We start from the raw sequence: 20,998 nt of genomic DNA, 5'->3' as shown, positions 1-20,998 counted from the left end.
AATGACGTCATGTGTAAGAGCTCAGGCCCCGCCCAGGGATGTGCCTTGTGGGCGTGGCTATGCCTGAATAGGGGCTACACTCTGGGCTTTGTGCAGGGAGCAGCAGTCCTGGGATGGACACTGCTGCACTTTGATCTACCTCATATTTTGGGCTCCCCCTCCTACCATCACGCAGGTACATAGAACAGACCCCTTGCACATGGAGCAGGTGAGCAGCACATCTGTGTATTACTGTGAGTCTCCTCATTGCTGCAGAGCATTGCACCCTGACATCAGCATTGACACTCTGCAAATTGTCACACTCACTATTGCTTCTTTATTAGCAGGATGAGGAATAGAAGCTTCATAATAATGAAATGTCTGAGAATTGTATAATGAGATTGCTGGAGTGAGGACATGAAGAGGTTAATGTGTTTATACAAGGCTCTGCATTCATTATGGGCTGAGGGGTACAATGGCTGAGCTGCTGAGGGATACTACATGGATATTAGTGATAGGGGGTCACATATTTTATATCATACATGTATAATAGTGATAGTGGGTCACATTTATATAATACATGTGTATTAGTGCTGGGGGTCACATATTTATATAGTACAGCACAATATATGCTGATGGAACCTGAATGATATAATGTATCAGTGTAGCTATAGTATGGGAGTGAGCCGTGTATCTGTGCAGACACACAATGTGAATGATACAATGTATAGATACTATGTTACATTGTATCATTCACAATGTAAATTATACACTATGTCAGTGTAAATATGGAATATCAGTGGACTTGTTATATTCTATGATATACATCAGATTGTGACTTGTACAATGTATCAATGTAGATATACAATGTATCACACTGTGTGTGTGTATATAATACATGATATACAATCTGATGAATATCATAGCCCATTACCTAATAGACCATTGTTACAATGTATCTATATATCCTTCACATTCTATATCTACACTTATATGTTGTATCATTCTACTACTGTATCTATATACTGATAAATTGTATATCTACTATGTTTTGTATCATTGTCAGGGGCTTAGCTATAGGGGCTGCAGAGGTACCAATTGTTACTGAGCCCTAGAGCCTCAGGGGGTCCAAATGTTTCTCTACAACCTAAGGAGACCCCAGTATCCTATATGGTGATTGGGGGTCCTATACATAGTTTGCATTGGGGCCCCAAGAGTTTCAGGTTACCCCCTGATCTGTGTGTATATATCAATGTTATAATATCACAATGTGTTACTTTAAATATATGAATGATACAATGTAGCAGGTGAATAGATCGCTGTAGATACAGAAGATCAATGGTCTGTTGGGTTATTTTATACCTCAGATTGTGACTGGTACAATGTATAAATGTTGTTACAATGTGTCAGTACTTATTATAATATTGTCTTGCTCTTGCTACATGTAACTCTTCCTGTTGACCTCTTTATATTTCTACTTATTTTTCTATTCTGAGGCTTTACATTGCAGAAACGCAGCATTTTTTGTTGCCGATTTTGCTGCATTTTTGAGCCAAAGTCATGAAAAGGAATGGAAAAAATAAAGGTAGTATTTAGACGACTCCCTTTTGTTAAGTCACCTCCTGACTTTGGCTACAAAAATAAATAAATAAATTTAAAAAAACGCAGCAAAATCTACATCAATAAACACCGCATTTCCGCAACGTGGGCCTAAACCTCCAGCATTCACTTAGCAGAGTAGGGAGTTGTCTGTTTTGTGCAGATCACTCAGCTGAAGTCTCTCCTGTCCCCTGTCAGGGAATTTCCTATCTGCTATTATATATATAGCCCTACTGTAGCTGCTCCCCCCCCCCCCCCTCCACCATTCAGGTCACTGGCACCAAACTGCTCCCATTTAAACATCTTTCCCATATTTTTTTTTTCTGCTTGTTTTTGCAAGTATACTTTGGCTAGGACTGGAAAGGAAGTCGGTGCAAATGTCTAAAGCATGGAATATGTGTATTGTCCAACATTCGTAGCAAATACTCAGTTGATAATGGGGATCAGTCCCAAACTGCCCATACACAGAAATTTTCAAACCATGGTGGGCCAAAGTGACCAAAATTAGATCTAATGCACATGAAGATTTGCAATGGCAACATCGGCTTCTCTGTGCTAACAATGTGATCTGTGCATCTAAAAAAATTTAGTCCTATTTGGACAAATTCCTCCTTGTGAACGGGGACTAAAACATTTAAAACCGGCTATAGGTCAATTGTGACCAAAATGATTTTTGTGCAAATTTTTATCAGATTTTACGCTTTGCCTTGCAAAGTGACAATCTACAAAGCATGCCCTGCAATTTGTACAGATGTGTAGGAGATTGGATTCTTGTACAATCCTGTTACCTTGCATTGAGCTGTAAATCTGCAACAAACTCACTACGTGTGAACACGGTCAAATATAAGAACATGAGTCTCTCTGATTCATCTTACTATGTGGATATCCTGTGTCTGACAAAGAACTGAGCTAATTGCATGTATGGGAAGGAAGGAGCCGTCAGGGATGTGAGGACGTATCCTATGCAGGCTGCAAATACTCTCCTGACACCAGAAACGCTCCCAGTATATATATATATATATATATATATATATATATATATATATATATATATATATATATATATATATATATATATATATATCCTTAGGCTCCTATTAATCTGCCTTTCTTCTTCCAGTGGTCAGTGTACAGCCGTCTTCAGGATTTTTTTGTTGCAGTAGTATATAATACAAGTAGTAGACTCTCTCTGCTATATAGCAGCATCCAGTAAAAATTAAGTACACTGTCTAATACATATACTGTGCCAAAGTTTTAGACAGACGTAGAAAAAATGCTGCATAGTAGTGGTCGAACGCTTTCAGAAATAGAAGGGTTAATAGTTATTTTATGAAGTCAATGAAGAAAAGAGAAATGTAAATCCCATCAATATTCAGTGTGACCTTTGCCTTCTTCTCGGTCCTTGCAGACAGCATTTGGCAGATCTGGGCAGGGAGGTTGTTCCTGCCGCCATCTTGGAGAACTAAACACAGATCTTCTGTGGATTTTGCTTGCTCCAATCCATCTGTGTCTTCATGTCATCCCAGACAGACTGGACGATGCTGAGATCAGGGCTATATCTGGGGGTTGGATCATCACTTCCAGGACTCCTCCTCCAAAGGGCAAAGGTCACACTAAATATTGATGGGATTTACATTTCTCTTTTCTTCATTCACTTCATAAAATAAACTATTAACCCTTCAATTTCTGAAAGCATTGTTACTGTGCAGCGTTTTTTCCAGACTTACCTAAGACTTTTGCACAGTACTACGGTTGCCAGCTGGACACTTGTTTGGATGACTTTAGATTCACAGATTAGTATTTCTTCTTCTTTCATTCATTAAAACCACAAAACGTCCCCCTCATTGCATATAAATGGCAGTTGTGGTCCCATCCTCTGCTGTGTGACCATCTCAATGACCAGATCTGTCTCATTCACTGACCCCCCTCCACTCTTCAGGGAAAGTCATCCTGCTGCTACAGAAGTCTCCGCCCGGGGGTCTGTGATGGTTACATTCTTGTGTGCTGGAAATTCATGCAAATTCCCAGAGTCCCATTCATCATTGTCTATAGATAGTATGGTTGTGACCTAGCAGATGTCGGGGGTGACTTCCCTTAAAGCGGAGCCGACACTATAAAAAGTAATATTTTATTTTGCTTACTTATATAGAGCCATTATATTCTGCAGCTTTCACAAAGGTACTGTCAACCCTGGCCCAAGTAGGGCTCACAAAGGCCTAATCTCAGGTCCTCTAGAGACATAATATCCACAAGGTGACCGACTATAGAATCTTTGTGCTGGCACTAGTCCTGGGGGGCAATGGGCAAGGTCATTACTGTGCCCCCCCCCCCCCCCCCCCAGCAGCGACTGCTTATCATTTTCTGATATCTAGATTTGTCCAAGAGGTCAGGACACATCTCCTGCCAGTGTATGAGGTCTCCTCCTGTCACATCAAAAGCCAAGGCGAAAAAGGCTGTGAATTTAGGGCAACTAAATGCTGATTTTGGCAGCAGCTACTCTTAAAGGGGTTGTCCAGGTTGTTTTTGGCAAGGAGACTGGGGAAAGTGGGGAAAAAAAAAAAAATCCCCCATAATCACCTGTCCCCAGTGCTCCATTGTTTCCCACCTTGGTCAGGCTCTGCTGCTCCCGGGGTCTTGTTCCAGTGGAAGTCTTTGCTGCTCGTGACCACTGAGTCCAATCCTGAGTCCTGGACAACCGCTTTAAGCAAATTGAACTTGTTAGATGTGGACTTTTCATTAGACTGTGCTGCAAATTTATCAGTGCATTGTAAAAGATGAAATTACGTAGATCAACAACCGCAGAAAAAAGAGCCCTTCAGCTGAAATATATATTTATTTTTTTCTGCTCAGTATGAATGGGGTGTTAAAAATCTCACTTGTATTGTACTTGTAAATTGCTGCAGATTTACGATGAATAGACTTGCTCTTCATCAGCCATATTGTGCTTTTGTGGAAGGAGGGAAACAATAAGGGGATGGAGTCCAACAACTGTTTGGCAGCATGGGGAAACCTGCACCAAGATGGAAGGACAGCAGCGATGGATTGTTATCATGTGTATAGTGTATTATAGGAAGGAGAAAGACTGATCCGTCCTATTGGATAATCTTGGCTGTGGTCAGATGGAAATATAATAGAGAGCAATTGCTAATCTTGTCATTCTAGATTTGGGCTATGGCTATTTGCTCCATAAACAGGGCACACTGTCCACTTTCCAACTTGTTTGCCACTTTAGAGAAAAGTAGGTGGAGCACAGCGGAGATCAAAGGCGGACTGGGACCATCTTACCCCAACAGAGCAGTATTCACACAAATGTTAAAAACAGTTTGTTTGTTTTTGCACCTCGCTCTTGCACTACTTTTTGTGTAAGTGGTTGGCATGGGGTGGAGAGGACGGATTCCAGGGGTGGAGAGGACGGATTCCAGGGGCAGAGACCCCTCAGCCTGACAATCGTATTATAACTTATGCCAAAAAATGTATGTGAGTTTTACCTGAAATCTGCCCCTGTTCCTGACTGGCATGGATTTCATATCTGATGCACAAGAGTTCACCTGATTTCTTGAGAGGCGCAGCTTGTGCCAGTTGTAAATACCCATCTTATGCTAGGTGCCCGAGCTTTCCATCGTTTGGGTCCTCCATAAGAAAATGGAGCGTTTCATCCTTATTTTCACAGGGTTTTTTTTTTTTATGTGAATATAGCCTTAAAATAACTTGCACCAAAAACCTGGTGTCAATGATACCTGAAATCTGTGCCAGTGCCTGACTGTGGTAGATCTGGATTCTGTTTCCCGCACATCGTATTCACACCAGTGCACCAATCTTAATAAACTCTCCCAATGTGTATGACTTCATCACCCCAATTTAACTTATTTTTTTCCCCATTTTCTGCAGACTACGGCTAGATTCATGCATTTTTCATGGCCGTTACGCAGGGCACCCATTTTTGTGCATCCCTCAGTGTATGGAGGGGATCTGTGGAAATGCAGAAAGATGGGACACGACCTATATTTTGTCACGGACCGTCAAAGTGATGGTGATGTGAATAGGCCCCATTCACTGTCGGTGAAATCAGTGCTGCTGTGTGACATCCATTGTTCACTATTGAGTGAGTGTAGCCTTAGAGTAACCTCCTGATCGAGCAGTTTAGGGGAAGGTCACTTGGTGGAAAATAGAGAGGATTTAAGGACTCCTCAGATTCTCTTCATTGTGGATAGCATCTGCTCAATAATCATTAGAACGGAGCATCGGACAATCCCTTCAGGAGAGGCTCAGCCTGCACCCTCAGCCGGGTACATGAGGCCTAAGATCTGAATGGCTCAAGAGAAAACCCCCCAAAAAAGGCACGATTTTATCCTTCGTCTCTCTTGGTCCATGAGAAAAACCCACTAGCCACATGACTGGCTCCATTCCCTGTAGTGAGTCTGTGCGCTGCCTGGGTTTTTTTCATGGACACTGCTCAGGCATATAAAATTGCTAGTGTGAAATCCCTCGGCTGTGTTTTTACGCAACGATTGTGCATCCTTTATATTTCACTGATCCATTCAGTTTTGATTCCATGAAAAAGGAGCCGTGTTTCTGATGCAGCACTCACTTGTGATCCTCGGTAATGTGAACAGAGCCTAAAGAATATGTAGAGCTCTGGGTGACTCTTGGACTTAGAAATCCAAGGAAGTTGAAGAGGATGGAGATGGCGAACAAGAGCACGTCCTCTCCAGCTGTGTGCACTCCATGTGACTGGTGTGATTGCAGGAAGGGAAGAGAAAGGCAGGAAATCAGCTGGGATTATAATATAATGATGGCGGACGGTGCGGAGGACGACCATATATAGGGTATATTCACACAGTGCAGTTGTTGCTGCACAGCCAAGAACCTTACAAATTGCCCCAAGTATATTGGCTCCATCTGTGCTAGTTCCAGAACCGTGGCAATTCATATTAAAATCCCCATCACCATAAATGACCTTCACAGCAGAAGACACTATAGGGCAGACTTATTAAGACTGGCGTTTGATATGTCAGTCTTTAATAAGGCAGTGACTGGTGGGGGACATAACTGATTTATAAAGACCCCTGCACCTGAAAGGAGATCTACACCAGCTAGGAACTGGAACAGCGGCATGAGTTATACTTGAATCCCATCCACTGCTCTGCTACTGCGCTCCTTCATAGTGAATTAGCCACCAGTAACTTCATAAGTCCACTATTTGTGTCTCATGACTAAGGGGTGATGGACATTGCAACAAGTTACTATCCCCAGGGGAGGGGTAACGTGCTGGTCTATGGGACCGCCACTAGGGTTGAGCCGATCTTGAAATTTCAGGATCATTTATAAAATCCGATTTCCGATCATTTTCCACTCGAACCCGATCCCAATGCAAGTCAATGGGATTTTTTAAATAATCGGAGGTCGGATTTTTAAAACGATCCTATTCAATACACAGCATATAGTCCAAAATTGTTTCAATTTTGGAACCCACGCTGTGTAGTGATTATTCCCCCCCCCCCCCAGGGAGTAGGCGGGGCTTGGTGCAGCTGGAGAGTGTGGGCGGGGAGACGTGAGTGCGTCACTCACGTCTCCCCTCCCAGTACCCGCCCCCACACTCTCCGAAGCCCCGCCATCTCTATAATACTAGTCTAGGGAAGCGGGGGTGGGGCGCTCTGACAGAGGACCGGACCAGCAGAGGGCAGCGGCAGCACTTCTGAGCAGGTAAGTTGAGCGAAGTTCACGAGTAGATAGATATTACTGTACATTGACTTGTCTAGTACATAGACAAGTCAATGTACAGTAGTATCTATCTACTCGTAAACTTGCCTCGTCGTCCTCACAGCAGCGCAGCACACAGTGATTTACCGCAGCCTGCCACTCTTCTGCTTCGTCCCTGTTTTACTGTATATTCAGCTGAGTATACGGTATAACAGGGACGAAGCAGAAGAGTGGCAGGCTGTGGTAAATCCATAGGAATGAATGGACGCAGCCGGCATGCAGGGGGTTAAGCGGCCGCCCGCTTCCATTCATTCCTATGGGTGCTAAGCTTTTCCCACAATGCTTGGCAAGTCACCAAGCATTGTGCGAAATAAGCCCCGATCTCGATCCCGCCCGAAAAGATCGGGATCGGAATTCCGATCACGATCGTGAAATTTTCTCGATCGCCGATCGGAATCCGATCTTTTCCGATCCCGATGGCTCAACCCTAACTGCCACCAATCATGAGAATGGAGGTCCAGGCTAAATGGAGCATCAGGGAGCATGCTCTCTACAACCCTAGTTAATATTTCAAAGTAACTTGTAATAACCAGAATACACCCTTAAGGTCGGGGCCCCACATGGGGAAAAAAGCGGCATTTTACAGTCACAGCAAAGTGGATCCCAGTTTAGTGAGCCTCATCCTCACTTTGCCGTAAAATACATGCAGCGGATACACTGCGAACTCGCAGCATGTCAATTATACCTACAGAAATGCTGGCGGTTTCCCTATAGATATAATGGAAGCAGAAAGTCCACAGAAACCTCTGCAAACTTTCTGTGCAAAGCACTGAGGGTAGAACCGTGATGCGTAGGTGCCGCAGTTTTTCCCGCAGCGCTTTCTTCCTACGCTACATGGAGCCTTAGCCTACAGGTTTATTCCATTACTAGCAGATGACTATTGATTTGCGTTGCTCCGCATATACTTCTCTGCTCTTATGGTCAGGTCTGTTCCATGGTGTAGGGGCTTAAAGGGTTAACTAATGGAAGACCTGATGGCATAAAAGGATCCTAACCTTGCGCTGTATGAGGCGCCAGGCAACTACGATGGATCCCAATCACTTAAAGCTTCCAGTCTGAGGACAAGTCTGTGTAAAAGGATTGTAATTCATTTAGTGTTTACTGGAAGGAAATGGATGTGTCTGGACATGGGCGATCGGGGTTGGATAAGGCTGGTATTTCGTGGCATTTTAGTCCAGACACCATGCCCTTGTCTTCAGGAGAGATTAGAGTCTGAGCATGAATGTCTGTGAACGCTGCCTGCCCCATGTAGTATAATGGTCTGTGTCTGAGGGATTACATCCCTGCGACAATGTAACAAGCAATCTATAACAAGGTACACGGCCATGTATCTCACAACCAACAGAACTACTCCTGACGTGTTTTCTGCTCCAGTCACATCCAGAGCTGTACTAAGACTTCAGACTGTCAGAAAATGATAACTTGAGATGTTATAGAGTCGAGCTTTCTCTTATTCACATGATTTGTCCTTTTTTTTCTTAAGCTGACCACCATTGCTTGGACGCTGCATATAGAATGAATGATTGACATATCCAAAGTCTTCAAACACTCCACAACATGCAGGGCGAGGACATTCCCAGTGATGTTGTGATTGAGGAGCCTGCTCCAAAGCCAAATAAAAGCGCCCCACACAGCCCTTTAAGGGACACTCTACGGAGAGCTGCTGCAGCTGTGTCCTTTGAGGGGGTAACAGGAGAGGCAACTATAGAAAGAAAGAAGAGGAAAAAGAAGGAGCCTCGTCCAGAATCCATCATTGTGTATCGTTCTGACAATGAGAAAGTTGTAGAGGACGAGTCAACCAATCAAGAAACTGGGGAGAGAAGTGGCGAAGAAGGATCCAGATTTTTGGGGACTCCCATGAGTGATGGTAAGCAAGAAAATAACTTCTACAATACTGCTCCTATGTACAAGAATATAACTACTATAATACTGCTCCTATGTACAAGAATATAACTACTATAATACTACTCCTATGTACAAGAATATAACTACTATAATACTACTCCTATGTACAAGAATATAACTACTATAATACTGCTCCTATGTACAAGAATATAACTACTATAATACTACTCCTATGTACAAGAATATAACTACTATAATAATACTCCTATGTACAAGAATATAACTACTATAATACTACTCCTATGTACAAGAATATAACTACTATAATACTGCTCCTATGTACAAGAATATAACTACTATAATACTACTCTTATGTACAAGAATATAACTACTATAATACTACTCCTATGTACAAGAATATAACTACTATAATACTACTCCTATGTACAAGAATATAACTACTATAATACTACCTCCTATGTACAAGAATATAACTACTATAATACTACCTCCTATGTACAAGAATATAACTACTATAATACTGCTCCTATGTACAAGAATATAACTACTATAATACTGCTCCTATGTACAAGAATATAACTACTATAATACTACCTCCTATGTACAAGAATATAACTACTATAATACTACCTCCTATGTACAAGAATATAACTACTATAATACTACCTCCTATGTACAAGAATATAACTACTATAATACTACTCCTATGTACAAGAATATAACTACTATAATACTACTCCTATGTACAAGAATATAACTACTATAATACTACTCTTATGTACAAGAATATAACTACTATAATATTACTCCTATGTACAAGAATATAACTACTATAATACAACCTCCTATGTACAAGAATATAACTACTATAATACTGCTCCTATGTACAAGAATATAACTACTATAATACTGCCCCTATGTACAAGAATATAACTACTATAATACTGCCTCCTATGTACAAGAATATAGCTACTATAATACTACCTCCTATGTACAAGAATATAACTACTATAATACTACCTCCTATGTACAAGAATATAACTACTATAATACTGCTCCTATGTACAAGAATATAACTACTATAATACTGCTCCTATGTACAAGAATATAACTACTATAATACTACTCCTATGTACAAGAATATAACTACTATAATACTACTCCTATGTACAAGAATATAACTACTATAATACTGCTCCTATGTACAAGAATATAACTACTATAATACTACTCCTATGTACAAGAATATAACTACTATAATACTGCTCCTATGTACAAGAATATAACTACTATAATACTGCCCCCTATATACAAGAATATAACTACTATAATACTACTCCTATGTACAAGAATATAACTACTATAATACTACTCCTATGTACAAGAATATAACTACTATAATACTACCGCCTATATACAAGTGTACAGGTGTAACCAGATTGTTGTGTCTCACAGGCGGGTGGAATATGCTTCCAGATAGTCGCTACGTCACTTTAACCGGGACAATCACCCGTGGAAAGAAGAAGGGTCAGATGGTGGACATCCATGTTACCTTAACAGAAAAGGAACTTCAAGAACTTACACGATCTAAGGAGCCTTTACAAGATGAGCCACTTGAAGGGAAGAAGACTTGCTCGGTCGGCCCCGATAGAGGTCCGCACGTCCTCTTGTGGAGTATTCTTTGTTTGCCGGTCGTTTTCGTTCTATCCTTTGTGCTTTCCTTCTATTACGGGACCATTACTTGGTACAACATCTTCTTGGTTTACAACGAGGAGAGGACTTTCTGGCATAAGATCACCTTCTGCCCCTTCTTAATCATTTTTTACCCCATCATCATAGTAGCCGTGTCTCTATCTCTGGCCACGTACACGGCAGTGACTCAGATCTCCTGGTCGTTCGGTGAGTGGTGGCATTCGGTGAAGGACATGGAGAAGGGTTTCTGTGGGTGGCTTTGTAGCAAGCTGGGCCTAGAAGACTGTTCCCCCTACAGTATTGTAGAGTTACTGGACTCGGACAATATATCGGGTAGTTTGTCGGTGAAAGGCTCTACGCAGGGTGTGGAGACCTCGGCCGTGTGAGATCTGCAAGACTTTTTGGTTTCTTCTCCATTTTCTTGACTTTATTTTCAGTCAATATGGAATGCTGATCTATGGAAAGTTCTGTGCCATATGGATAATGCTGGTGACTAGTGAATCTGTGCCACTGCCTATTGCATGTCTGAACTGCAAGATGAAATATTCCAATGTGAGACTTTAAGTTCAGTCTTAAAGGGAACCTGTCACTTGGACTCCCTTGTCCTAATGGAGTCTTGTGGTCAAATTTGCACTTGCTATTTGTCCCTGAAGATGTCACTCTTCTTAAAGAATCGAGCTCCGCCCACTGGACTCGGTGGACTTGGGGCACGTACAATGTCTTAGGGGTGGCAATCTGCTAATGATGGGGTACAGCTGTGCCCTACACATGGTGACAAGTTCCCTTTAAGTGCACTAACAACCATTTTTACCATGTCTTTGTATTCTACACGACTCATGACTGCACCGACCACGCAGCGGGCTCTGCTATCCGTTTCACACCTTGTTTCAGAGTTTTTATATTTATCTGATACATTGTTGTTGTTGTTCTTGTTTTTTTGTGTTCTTTTTGTTCTTTTCTAATTTAAGGAAGTTTTTAATGTTTCGGCAGAATTCTGGAGAGTTATTTCTGTCACCTCGAATAAAAACAAAAAATCCCAAATAAAAAATCAAACCTTGAGTCGTCTAGTTCTGTTACAAAGAGCCGATTCTTATGGGGGGAGGGAATAGGTAGTGAGTAGAGATGAGCGAACACTAAAATGTTCGAGGTTCGAAATTCGATTCGAACAGCCGCTCAATGTTCGTGTGTTCGAACGGGTTTCGAACCCCATTATAGTCTATGGGGAACAGATACTCGTTAAGGGGGAAACCCAAATCCGTGTCTGGAGGGTCACCAAGTCCACTATGACACCCCAGGAAATGATGCCAACACCTCTGGAATGACACTGGGACAGCAGGGGAAGCATGTCTGGGGGCATCTAACACACCAAAGACCCTCTATTACCCCAACATCACAGCCTAACAACTACACACTTTACACACTCAATACCACCTCTCTGACAGTAGGAAAACACCTTGAAACATGTGTATTTGGCACTTGCAGTGAGGAGAGCTTGTCACCAGCAGTGAATTTGGCCATTGTAGTAAGTTGAGGTTGGCACCAACATTTGTTTTGAAAATCAGGGTGGATTGAGCCTCTAACCAGCAGAGTTTGGGCAAATTCATGGTGGAGGGAGCCTCTAAAAACCCCAGTTTGGACCAATTCATGGTGGAGGGAGCCTCTAACCAGCCCAGTGTGGGCAAATTCATGGTGGAGGGAGCCTCTAAAAAACCCAGTTTGGACCAATTCATGGTGGAGGGAGCCTCTAACCAGCCCAGTTTGGGCAAATTCATGGTGGAGGGAGCCTCTAAAAAACCCAGTTTGGACCAATTCATGGTGGAGGGAGCCTCTAACCAGCCCAGTTTGGGCAAATTCATGGTGGAGGGAGCCTCTAAAAAACCCAGTTTGGACCAATTCATGGTGGAGGGAGCCTCTAACCAGCCCAGTTTGGGCAAATTCATGGTGGAGGGAGCCTCTAAACAGCCCAGTTTGGGCAAATTCATGGTGGAGGGAGCCTCTAAACAGCCCAGTTTGGGCAAATTCATGGTGGAGGGAGCCTCTAACCAGCCCAGTTTGGACCAATTAATGGTGGAGGGAGCCTCTAACCAGCCCAGTTTGGGCAAATTCATGGTGGAGGGAGCCTCTAAACAGCCCAGTTTGGACCAATTCATGGTGGAGGGAGCCTCTAAAAAACCCAGTTTGGACCAATTCATGGTGGAGGGAGCCTCTAAACAGCCCAGTTTGGGCAAATTCATGGTGGAGGGAGCCTCTAACCAGCCCAGTTTGGACCAATTCATGGTGGAGGGAGCCTCTAAACAGCCAAGTTTTGGGAAATTCATGGTGGAGGGAGCCTCTAACCAGCCCAGTTTGGACCAATTCATGGTGGAGGGAGCCTCTAAACAGCCCAGTTTGGGCAAATTCATGGTGGAGGGAGCCTCTAAAAAACCCAGTTTGGACCAATTCATGGTGGAGGGAGCCTCTAACCAGCCCAGTTTGGACCAATTAATGGTGGAGGGAGCCTCTAAACAGCCAAGTTTGGACCAATTCATGGTGGAGGGAGCCTCTAAAAACCCCAGTTTGGACCAATTCATGGTGGAGGGAGCCTCTAACCAGCCCAGTTTGGGCAAATTCATGGTGGAGGGAGCCTCTAACCAGCCCAGTTTGGACCAATTAATGGTGGAGGGAGCCGCTAAACAGCCCAGTTTGGACCAATTCATGGTGGAGGGAGCCTCTAAAAACCCCAGTTTGGACCAATTCATGGTGGAGGGAGCCTCTAAAAAACCCAGTTTGGACCGATTCATGGTGGAGGGAGCCTCTAACCAGCCCAGTTTGGACCAATTAATGGTGGAGGGAGCCTCTAAACAGCCAAGTTTGGACCAATTCATGGTGGAGGGAGCCTCTAAAAACCCCAGTTTGGACCAATTCATGGTGGAGGGAGCCTCTAACCAGCCCAGTTTGGGCAAATTCATGGTGGAGGGAGCCTCTAAAAAACCCAGTTTGGACCAATTCATGGTGGAGGGAGCCTCTAACCAGCCCAGTTTGGGCAAATTCATGGTGGAGGGAGCCTCTAAACAGCCCAGTTTGGGCAAATTCATGGTGGAGGGAGCCTCTAAACAGCCCAGTTTGGGCAAATTCATGGTGGAGGGAGCCTCTAACCAGCCCAGTTTGGACCAATTAATGGTGGAGGGAGCCTCTAACCAGCCCAGTTTGGGCAAATTCATGGTGGAGGGAGCCTCTAAACAGCCCAGTTTGGACCAATTAATGGTGGAGGGAGCCGCTAAACAGCCCAGTTTGGACCAATTCATGGTGGAGGGAGCCTCTAAAAACCCCAGTTTGGACCAATTCATGGTGGAGGGAGCCTCTAAACAGCCCAGTTTGGGCAAATTCATGGTGGAGGGAGCCTCTAACCAGCAGAGTTGGTGGAAATCAGGGTGGAGGGAGCCTCTAACCAGCAGAGTTGGGGGAAATCAGGGTGGAGGGAGCCTAGTATTAGCAGAATTGTGCAACGCTTATGGTGGATGAGTATGAGGATGCGGAGGAATTGGAGAGGTTGAGTACAGACATGGAGTTTCATGTTGGGGTGCTTTACACAGGTGGGCACAAAAATGACGGCTCTACCCAGTGGTGGTTCATTTTTATCAAAGTGAGCCGGTCGGCACTCTCAGCTGACAGACGGGTGCGCTTGTCAGTGATGATGCCACCGGCTGCACTGAACACCCTCTCAGATAGGACGCTGGCGGCAGGACAGGACAGCACCTCCAAGGCATATAGGGCAAGTTCAAGCCACAGGTCCAACTTCGACACCCAATACGTGTAGGGCGCAGAGGGGTCGGAGAGGACAGGGCTGTGGTCGGAAAGGTATTCCCGCAACATGCGCCTATACTTCTCACGCCTGGTGACACTAGGACCCTCCGTGGCGGCACTTTGGCGAGGGGGTGCCATCAAGGTGTCCCAGACCTTAGACAGTGTGCCCCTCGTTTGTGTGGACCGGTGAGAACTTGGTTGCCTACTGGAGGAACTGCCCTCCCTGCCGCCAACGTCACATGCTGGAAACATCTCCATCATATTCTGCACCAATTGCCTGTGGCAAGCATTGATGCGATTGGCCCTCCCCTCTACCGGAATAAAAGACGAGATGTTGTTTTTATACCGGGGGTCAAGGATAGCAAAGATCCAGTACTGGTTGTCCTCCATGATTTTGACAATACGCTTGTCGGTTGTAAAGCACCCCAACATGAACTCAGCCATGTCTGCCACAGTGTTAGTTGGCATGACTCCTCTGGCCCCACCGGAAAGTTCAATCTCCATTTCCTCCTCATCCTCCATGTCTACCCATCCGCGCTGCAACAATGGGACGATTCGAAGTTGCCCGGAAGCCTCCTGTATCACCATCACATCATCGGACAACTCTTCTTCCTCCTCCTCCTCCTCCTCCTCCTCCATTAAACGCAGTGAAGCGGACAGATGTGTGGACCTACTCTCCAGCTGTGACGGATCGGATGCTATCCCTAACTCCTCTGTGTGATCTGAGTTATCCCTGATGTCAATCAGGGATTCTCTCAGAACACACAAGAGCGGGATTGTAAGGCTCACCATCGCATCCTCAGAGCTCACCCTCCTTGTGGACTCCTCAAAGACCCGTAGGATGTCACAAAGGTCTCTCATCCATGGCCACTCATGGATGTGAAACTGAGGCAGCTGACTTTGTGGCACCCTAGGGTTTTGTAGCTGGTATTCCATCAAAGGTCTCTGCTGCTCAACCACTCTATTCAACATCTGAAACGTTGAGTTCCAGCGTGTGGGGACGTCGCACAAAAGCCGGTGTTGTGGCACATGCAGGCGTTGCTGGACAGATTTTAAGCTAGCAGCGGCTACTGTCGACTTGCGAAAGTGGGCGCACATGCGCCGCACTTTCACCAGTAGCTCTGGAACATTGGGGTAGCTCTTTAGGAAACGTTGCACCACTAGGTTGAAGACGTGGGCCAGGCATGGAACATGTTGGAGTCCGGCAAGCTCCAGAGCTGCTACCAGGTTCCGGCCGTTATCACAAACGACCATGCCTGGGCCCAGGTGCAGCGGCTCAAACCATATTGCCGTCTCATCGAGGAGGGCATCCCTCACCTCGGAGGCAGTGTGCTGTCTGTCCCCCAAGCTGATCAGCTTCAGCACAGCCTGCTGACGTCTACCAACGCCAGTGCTGCAACGTTTCCAACTCGTAGCTGGGGTCAATCTAACAGCGGAGGAGGAGGCGGTGGCGGAGGAGGAGGCGGTAGAGGAGGAGACGGAGGGGGGTGTTCTTCTCGTGTCCCTGCCAGGAATGTTAGGCGGGGAGACGAGGTACACCGGGCCAGTTTGGGAAGCAGTCCCAGCCTCAACTACATTCACCCAGTGTGCCGTCAGTGAAATGTAGCGTCCCTGTCCGCATGCACTTGTCCACGCGTCGGTGGTCAAGTGGACCTTTGTGCAAAGCGCGGAACTAAGGGCCCGCCTGATGTTGAGTGACACGTGCTGGTGCAAGGCGGGGACGGCACACCGGGAGAAGTAGTGACGGCTAGGGACGGCATAGCGAGGTGCCGCAGTTGCCATCAGGTCCAGGAAGGCGGGAGTTTCAACAAGCCGGAACGCCAACATCTCCTGGGCCAGCAGTTTAGCGATGTTGGCGTTCAAGGCTTGCGCGTGTGGGTGGTTAGCAGTGTATTTCTGCCGCCGCTCCAATGTCTGAGAGATGGTGGGTTGTTGTAAAGAAACGCCTGATGGTGCCTTTGATGGTGCAGGAGAAGGAGATAAGACAGGACCAGGGGAGGATGAGGTAGAAGTCAACAAAGTGGCGGAGGCAGATGAAGTGGTGTCCTGGCTCGTCCTCTGGAGTGCATCGCCAGCACAGTCAGCAGTGGCAGTGGCAGAGGCAGAGGCAGTGGCAGAGGCAGTGGCAGTGGCGTGAACGGCAGGCGGCCTTTGTCCTGCCGTTGCTGCCTGCCACTGATTCCAGTGCTTGGATTCCAAATGACGGCGCATTGAAGTGGTGGACAGGTTGCTCTTCTCAGAGCCCCTAATCAATTTCGAGAGGCAAATTGTGCAGACAACACTATATCTGTCCTCGGCGCATTCCTTGAAAAAACTCCACACCTTCGAGAAACGTGCCCTCGAGGTGGGAGTTTTTCGGGGCTGGGTACGAACTGGAACATCTTGGGAGATTCCGGGTGTGGCCTGGCTTCGCCTAAGCTGCTGACCTCTGCCTCTGCCTCTAGCTACCCTTTTTGGTGCTGCACCTGCCTCAACATCCACACTACTTTCCCCGCTTGACATCCCCCCTGTCCAGGTCGGGTCAGTGTCCTCATCATCCACCACTTCCTCTTCCAACTCCTGTCTCATCTCCTCCTCCCGCACAATGCGCCGGTCAACTGGATGCCCTGACGGCAACTGCGTCACATCATCGTCGATGAGGGTGGGTTGCTGGTCATCCACCACCAAATCGAACGGAGATGGAGGAGACTCTAGTGTTTGAGCATCTGGACACAGATGCTCCTCTGTTAGGTTCGTGGAATCGTGACGTGGAGAGGCAGGTTGAGGGACAAAGAAAGGAGCGGAGAACAGCTCTGGGGAGCAGGGACAGTTTGGGTTATTGTTCTGTAAAGCTTCGGAATTTTGGGAGGAAGGAAGACAAGACTGTTGGGTAATAGGAGGAGAGGAGGCAGAGTCTGACTGGCTGCTGGACAATGTGCTGTAAGCGTTCTCTGACAGCCATTGCAAGACCTGTTCCTGGTTCTCGGGCCTACTAAGGTTTGTACCCTGCAGTTTAGTTAATGTGGCAAGCAACCCTGGCACTGTGGAGTGGCGCAATGCTTGCTGCCCCACAGGAGTAGGCACGGGACGCCCTGTGGCTTCACTGCTACCTTGCTCCCCAGAACCATTCCCCCGACCTCGCCCACGGCCTCGTCCACGTCCCTTTCCGGGAGCCTTGCGCATTTTGAATTCCTAGTTAGAAATTGGCACTGTATACCAGTAGTAAAAATTGTGGGTGCACGTAACCCCAATATATTCTTTGAATTACCAGTCAGAAACTGGCACTATATGGCAGTAGCAAGAAATGAGGGTATTTGTATTCCCAATATATTCTTTGAATTCCCAGTCAGACAATGGCACTGTATACCAGTAGTAAAAATTGTGGGTGTATATAGCCCCAATTCTATTGCTAGGGGACTTGCAGGGTATTTCTGGGGTGAAGGTGGGGGGGCACACCGTTGGAACGGGTATCGGGGTATATATCGGGTATACGGGAATACACTGACAGTGTATTCCATTCAGGATCCTGGGAAAGCTGGGTTGCGGCGATTGAGCCCGTCAGTGCCACGTTACACTGACAAGCTTCTCCCTGGAATTTAGCTCTTACAAGAGCTGTTGGTTGTCTTCTCCTTCCTATCCTAGCCTGTCCCTGCCTACCCAGAATCTAACCCCTAGCTAACTGGACGGAAACCTCCGTCCTCGGTGAATTGCAAGCTCAGAATGACGCGAACCTGGGCGGCGCTGTTCTTTTAAATTAGAGGTCACATGTTTTCGGCAGCCAATGGGTTTTGCCTACTTTTCTCAACGTCACCGGTGTCGTAGTTCCTGTCCCACCTACCCTGCGCTGTTATTGGAGCAAAAAAGGCGCCAGGGAAGGTGGGAGGGGAATCGAGTAATGGCGCACTTTACCACGCGGTGTTCGATTCGAACATGCCGAACAGCCTAATATCCGATCGAACATGAGTTCGATAGAACACTGTTCGCTCATCTCTAGTAGTGAGGCCACCTGTGGGAGTTGTTATGTGTAGCACTGGCGGGGGGATGTTGTTGTGTGCTGCGGCCGTGTACCAGATGCTGTGCGTGGATGGGAGTGGCGGGCTTCGGTGCGGTATGGTGAGGAAACTGGCTCGGCGATGCCGCGTATACGCGGGGGAGTATGGGCCTGTGTAAGTGGTGATTGGCGCAGGGAGTGAGGGTGGTGCAGACGAAGTCGCGGGTAATGCTAGTTCTTAAATAAAAAAGTGTTGAGCCTAAAGTTTTGTTTTTTTTTAAATTTTGAATGTATCAGAGCAGGTTACACAGAAAATCCTAAAATTCTGCCCTTAATATCCCCCCCCCCGGTTACTTCTACTTCGTCTCATCTATTGCTTTCCTAACAGTAAAAACTGTATACAATAAAGTCTTCATGTGACCCACAATCTCGTCCCTCCCGCTGCTTCTCAGAAGTGTCACATCAGATCTGTCTGGCTGAAAGGCAACTGGCCGCAGCACCAGCCCCCCTCCCCCATTACACTTTTTATGCCAAGTTCTAGCCCTCAGTGAAGTCCCACGACACAGGCACAGGCCAGAAACAGATTTATGCAATATCACATTCACGTGCACAAATCTCCTAATTTATCCAGAAGCTGTAGAAGGGCAACAGTAAGAACAGCAATGGTGGACGTGGTGGGCGACACCCAGCTTTCCCAAATAAAGATAAAACTAAGAAGCATCTGAATAGATAATCCTACAGAAGAGACGTCTCAAGGACTTTTATTTGGTGGTGATTTTTGTTACTTTTAGGCAAAGTCCCCACGTTATGGAAAAGCAGATTTTATTTATTTATTTATTTATTGTTGCAGATTTTGTTGCATTTTCTTAGTCAAAGCCAAGGATGGCTCCAAAGGAATGAGAAATCTAGAGGAAGTTCTTGTACTTGTCCTTTCTGCTCAATCCACTCCTGATTTTGGCTAAAAAGAAAATGCAGCAAAATCTGCAACAAAAAAGCGGCTTTTCTGCAATGTGTGGCCCCAGTTTTAGGGGGTGTCCAGTTCTGAGACCTTTCCCCACAATCAGCTTGTTACAGAGAACTACAAAGCTTATGCTCAGCAACTGGACGTAAATCAAAAATCTGGGATAAAAGTTGTTCTTGAACTTAAGTAATTACATTGAATTTACTTCAGAGCTGCAGTCATAATTCTGGAGTATAATACAGGATAAGTAATGTAATGTATGTACACAGTGACTGCACCAGCAGAATAGTGAGCGCAGCTCTGGGGTATAATACAGGATAAGTAATGTAATGTATGTACACAGGGACTGTACCAGCAGAATAGTGAGTGCAGCTCTGGGGTATAATACAGGATAAGTAATGTAATGTATGTACACAGTGACTGCACCAGCAGAATAGTGAGCGCAGCTCTGGGGTATAATACAGGATAAGTAATGTAATGTATGTACACAGTGACTGTACCAGCAGAATAGTGAGCGCAGCTCTGGAGTATAATACAGGATAAGTAATGTAATGTATGTACACAGTGACTGCACCAGCAGAATAGTGAGCGCAGCTCTGGAGTATAATACAGGATAAATAATGTAATGTATGTACACAGTGACTGCACCAGCAGAATAGTGAGCGCAGCTCTGGGGTATAATACAGGATAAGTAATGTATGTACACAGTGACTGCACCAGCAGAATAGTGAGCACAGCTCTGGAGTATAATACAGGATAAGTAATGTAATGTATGTACACAGTGACTGTACCAGCAGAATAGTGAGTGCAGCTCTGGAGTATAATTCAGGATGTAACTCAGGATCAGTAATGTATCTCTGTCTATAGCTGGTCTGTGGGGTTCATGGTGTCGGACCTCCAGTAATCTGATATTGATGGCCCATCTTAAGAATAGTTCATCAATATTATAATGACAGATCCCCATTATTGCCCATCTTATCTACTGATCTCTTCCTTTAGTATTGGGGATTGCCCAAGATGTAATAATTTATGGGTTTTCTATGTTTCTTTCTCTCTTATACACTGGATTTCCTTTTTTAGCCCTTGATATTGTTTTTTTGTGTGTCTGTACCACCACACGGTTGTTTTGTCGCTGACGCAGTGTTATAAAATCCCTGAGCGACCAGTCATGCGATGCAGGAATCTTCCTCTATGTCTTCGCACTTCTGCTGCATTGACCCAGTTTTCCATTGACACAGACAAGACAGGTTTTTTCTCTTTACACTTTTTTTAATGCCCGTATGCAATGGCGGTGCCACGTAACCTTCTTATAACCTGCTGCTTTGATGTGAGGACAATGTAGGACTTCAGGGTAAAAGAATAAAAAGGAAATAAATATGAAATAAATT

At 45.4% G+C, this 20,998-nt stretch overlaps 1 protein-coding gene across 1 annotated transcript; it reads left to right on the top strand.

Moving 5' to 3' along the window:
- Positions 1 to 88: 88 nt before the first annotated feature.
- Positions 89 to 11,492, top strand: TMEM169 (transmembrane protein 169). Its single transcript, XM_075285754.1, has 3 exons — positions 89 to 175; positions 8,822 to 9,205; positions 10,660 to 11,492. Exons 2-3 carry the CDS (start codon positions 8,896 to 8,898, stop codon positions 11,280 to 11,282), a joined length of 933 nt encoding a protein of 310 aa, XP_075141855.1. The 5' UTR covers positions 89 to 175; positions 8,822 to 8,895; the 3' UTR covers positions 11,283 to 11,492.
- The last annotated feature ends 9,506 nt before the right edge of the window (positions 11,493 to 20,998 follow it).

Source organism: Leptodactylus fuscus, chromosome 8 (genome assembly GCF_031893055.1).
Source record: "Leptodactylus fuscus isolate aLepFus1 chromosome 8, aLepFus1.hap2, whole genome shotgun sequence".
In the NCBI taxonomy this organism is placed as follows: Eukaryota; Metazoa; Chordata; class Amphibia; order Anura; family Leptodactylidae; genus Leptodactylus; species Leptodactylus fuscus.
The sequence above is the reverse complement of the archived record's forward strand: the minus strand, read 5'-3'. Positions and strand labels throughout refer to the sequence as shown.